Genomic DNA, 3,038 nt, shown 5'->3' on the forward strand with positions numbered 1-3,038 from the left:
TATCTATAAAATACACCAAAGAATGTCTAAAATTTAACCCTTTTTAAAAATTTTTATCCTCATTAATTACCTGTTATATTATTGCATTAATTATCTACATCTTTTTCCTATTTGCCCATTCTTTCTCATTTACACATGTTCTCTCCATAAATATATATGGTACATTAGGAAAATAAAATACATTTTTTTACCCATCTACTGCTTTTAATCAATTTTAGCAAAAAAAATTTTTATCTATATATTCGGTTATTCGTATCTGAATATGTAAGACCAGATGGGATAGTATTTTTTTTTAAAATGATAGGGGTGTAAAGTTAGGGCTGGAAATGCACGATGAAGGCAAGTGGATCTTGTTCTCTTAATGAACAGAAATGGTATGTCTCGATGTTAATTATGAATGAGTGAGTGAGGAATCAAGTGGAAGAAGCCAAATGATGTTGGCAAAAAAAGGAAGAAGCCAAATTATATTATTGATATAATATATATTATTATGCCATAATAATAATAATTAAAGAGAGAACAATATATATATATATATATATATATCTCAAGCCCTTAAATAGCAACAGATCTTTAATTATGAATTAGCGCACATGCTTTTGTACAAGTCCAAGAAGGAGGCTAACAAACCAATACAAAAGCAGGGTTCATAAAAAAATAGTTGGATATTATACATATATATGTGTATGTTTGTATATAGATCATATTGTTTGAAGACACAAGCATCAATTTATGGTAGTTTAGTTCTCACTACTTCTCACGCATTAGGAATTTAGGATAAATGAATGTATATAAAGAAATATAAAAACATTAGTTAATGAGTGTCACAATAAGTTACAAATTTTATACCCAAATCAGTTTTTTTTTATCAATCAATATTAATATAAAATAAAATGAATCATAGTATTCATAAATTATGAATCATAGAAGAGAGTAAGTTACAATCTAGGGGCTTCTAAAATAAGTGAAGTGCTACTTCCTGCTAGTTTGATAATTATGCTTCTTCTTTTTTTAATTTAGAGTGACAGACACTAATGACTTAAGATTATAAGCAGGATCGAACCTATGACCTTTCACTTACAGAAAAACCTTCATATCACTAGGCCATAAAGCCACTAATGATGATTATAATTTTTGATAATTAACCTAGCATGGGGGATCACTTCTTGTTCTCAGATGACTTCAACAGAGCCATTCTCATCTTGTTCACAACTTCCATCACTGATATTTTGCATTGGTCACCAACCTTCAAGTAAAAAAGATAACGAAAAAATCATATCAAATTGTGATGGTAATAAACAATCTCAAAATCTCCAGATACCTATAGAGTTCTTTAAATTTATTTACTCTAGTGTGTCTTTACAACACATTGAACAGAAACCATATAAATTAGTACATCCTTGCAAACTAGACAAAGAATCAATTTAATAATGTGATGTGATTAGGCCAAGCTAGGTTCAAAGCCATGCTTATTATACAACAGGAATATAATGAAAAGGGAAGTGTAATAATACCTCAGCAATAATGGTAATATCAAGAGTGGAGGGCCCAAATGGTAAGGCACTGCTACTGATTATGGAGAAATGAAGATTTCTAAGAAAAGACAAAATGTTAAGCATGATGCCATTTTGTTTCTCAGAGTGGATTCTGATGAGAATCTCTTTGTTTAAAAATCTTGCTTCCACTTGAGGCAGTGCTTCATTATTACTACTACTTCTGAAGCAATTATTATCATAATCACAGCTCATTTCATCATCTGGGTTGAGCACCTGGTTCGATTTCTTTCTACACAACACTACTGATGATTCTGCACTTATCTTCTTGTTCTGTTCCTCTAACTCCCTAACTCGTTCTTGAAAACTCTTCACGTGATTGATAGCTTCGCTAAGTATAGAAGACTTGTCTATCTGCTAATGCATCAAAACTCGTAATTATCTCTATGTGTTAAAATGAGGAACATAATATAATAACAATGAAGTGAAGAGTGAATTGAAACAAACAGACCTTCTTCAGACCAGGGATTGTAGCTGAGAGTGCAATGAACTTCTCAGTGAGTTCTTGTCTCCTTTTTCTCTCAGCCATTATATGATCCAATGTCTCAGATGAACTTCTAGTTTTCTTTGTCCCTTGTTTTGCCCTTGTGTCATTATTAGGGCCGTCTTCTAGGGTTCGTTTTGTGCCTCCTCGTGCAGTGCCACTCTCTGATTGATGCTCGTTATTAGAACTCTTCACTGCACATTCATCCATGGAGGCCGGTAATACCGTTGAGTTATTGAAAGACAGAATGTAAGCCGATGGAGACCATACTGCGGTCGGAGCAGCAGGTTTGTCAGATAAACTGGCGGCGAGTTCTGAGAGGACTGAGCTGGAGCTGTTAAGCTTTGGCTGGCTGCCGGAATCGTCAACGGTAGGGGTTGTAATGGCGGCATCGCCACCGTCTGTGGTGGTGACGGTGACCACATTGTTGTTCTGAATAATGGAAGAGGGAGTAGTTTCAGTCTCATAAGGTTGGTGAAGGATCTCCCTAAGGAACTCTTCCTCATCATCAAATGATTAGCAATTTTTTCTGCACTCATTGAAGAAATCATTCTCATCCAAATCCTAAAAACAAAATCAAAATCATCAGATTTCTCAGAAGAAATAACTTAGCATGTATAAATATGGATCATTGATTTTAATTTATTACCAGATCATCGGAGAGCCAGCTCTGCCATGACATCTCCATTACAACTGGAAGAAAGATACAATAATAAGCTGATGAATTATTATGTGAATCAGTTGTAATATCTGCATGAGGAAGAAGAGAACAGTAGTTTAGTTATATAAACCAAGGATTTGGGAGAGCATCCAGATTGATGATAAATAAAAGCAATAATTGGCTCGCTAAACATGCCACTTTATATTTTAATCTTTTTTTTTTTAACTACGTGTGTGTGTGTGTCATATGATGGAACGTACGTTGATTATTACTTACGTTACTGTTAAGAAAAATAAAAACACAAGATTCGATAAAGATTGGTTTGTTGTAATTTTATACA

At 33.6% G+C, this 3,038-nt stretch overlaps 1 protein-coding gene across 1 annotated transcript; it reads right to left on the minus strand.

The window, feature by feature from the left end:
• Positions 1-1,159: 1,159 nt before the first annotated feature.
• On the minus strand, positions 1,160-2,725 carry LOC114749721 (transcription factor bHLH18-like). Its single transcript, XM_028938266.1, has 4 exons — positions 2,687-2,725; positions 2,005-2,469; positions 1,515-1,907; positions 1,160-1,246 (listed from the first exon to the last, which is right to left on the minus strand). The coding sequence occupies exons 1-4, from the start codon at positions 2,723-2,725 to the stop codon at positions 1,160-1,162; spliced, it is 984 nt and encodes a 327-aa protein (XP_028794099.1).
• Positions 2,726-3,038: the final 313 nt, after the last annotated feature.

Source organism: Neltuma alba, unplaced genomic scaffold (genome assembly GCF_004799145.2).
Source record: "Neltuma alba isolate B1F8T4 unplaced genomic scaffold, ASM479914v2 tig00006143_pilon, whole genome shotgun sequence".
Lineage (NCBI taxonomy): Eukaryota > Viridiplantae > Streptophyta > Magnoliopsida > Fabales > Fabaceae > Neltuma > Neltuma alba.

Coding starts and splice junctions, on each gene's coding strand:
- LOC114749721 (XM_028938266.1), bottom strand. CDS start 2,725: ATGGAGATGTCATGGCAGAGCTGGCTCTCCGATGATCTG. Junction 2,470..2,686: donor GCTGGCTCTCCGATGATCTG/GTAATAAATTAA, acceptor TCCATTATTCAG/AACAACAATGTGGTCACCGT. Junction 1,908..2,004: donor CAATCCCTGGTCTGAAGAAG/GTCTGTTTGTTT, acceptor ATGCATTAGCAG/ATAGACAAGTCTTCTATACT.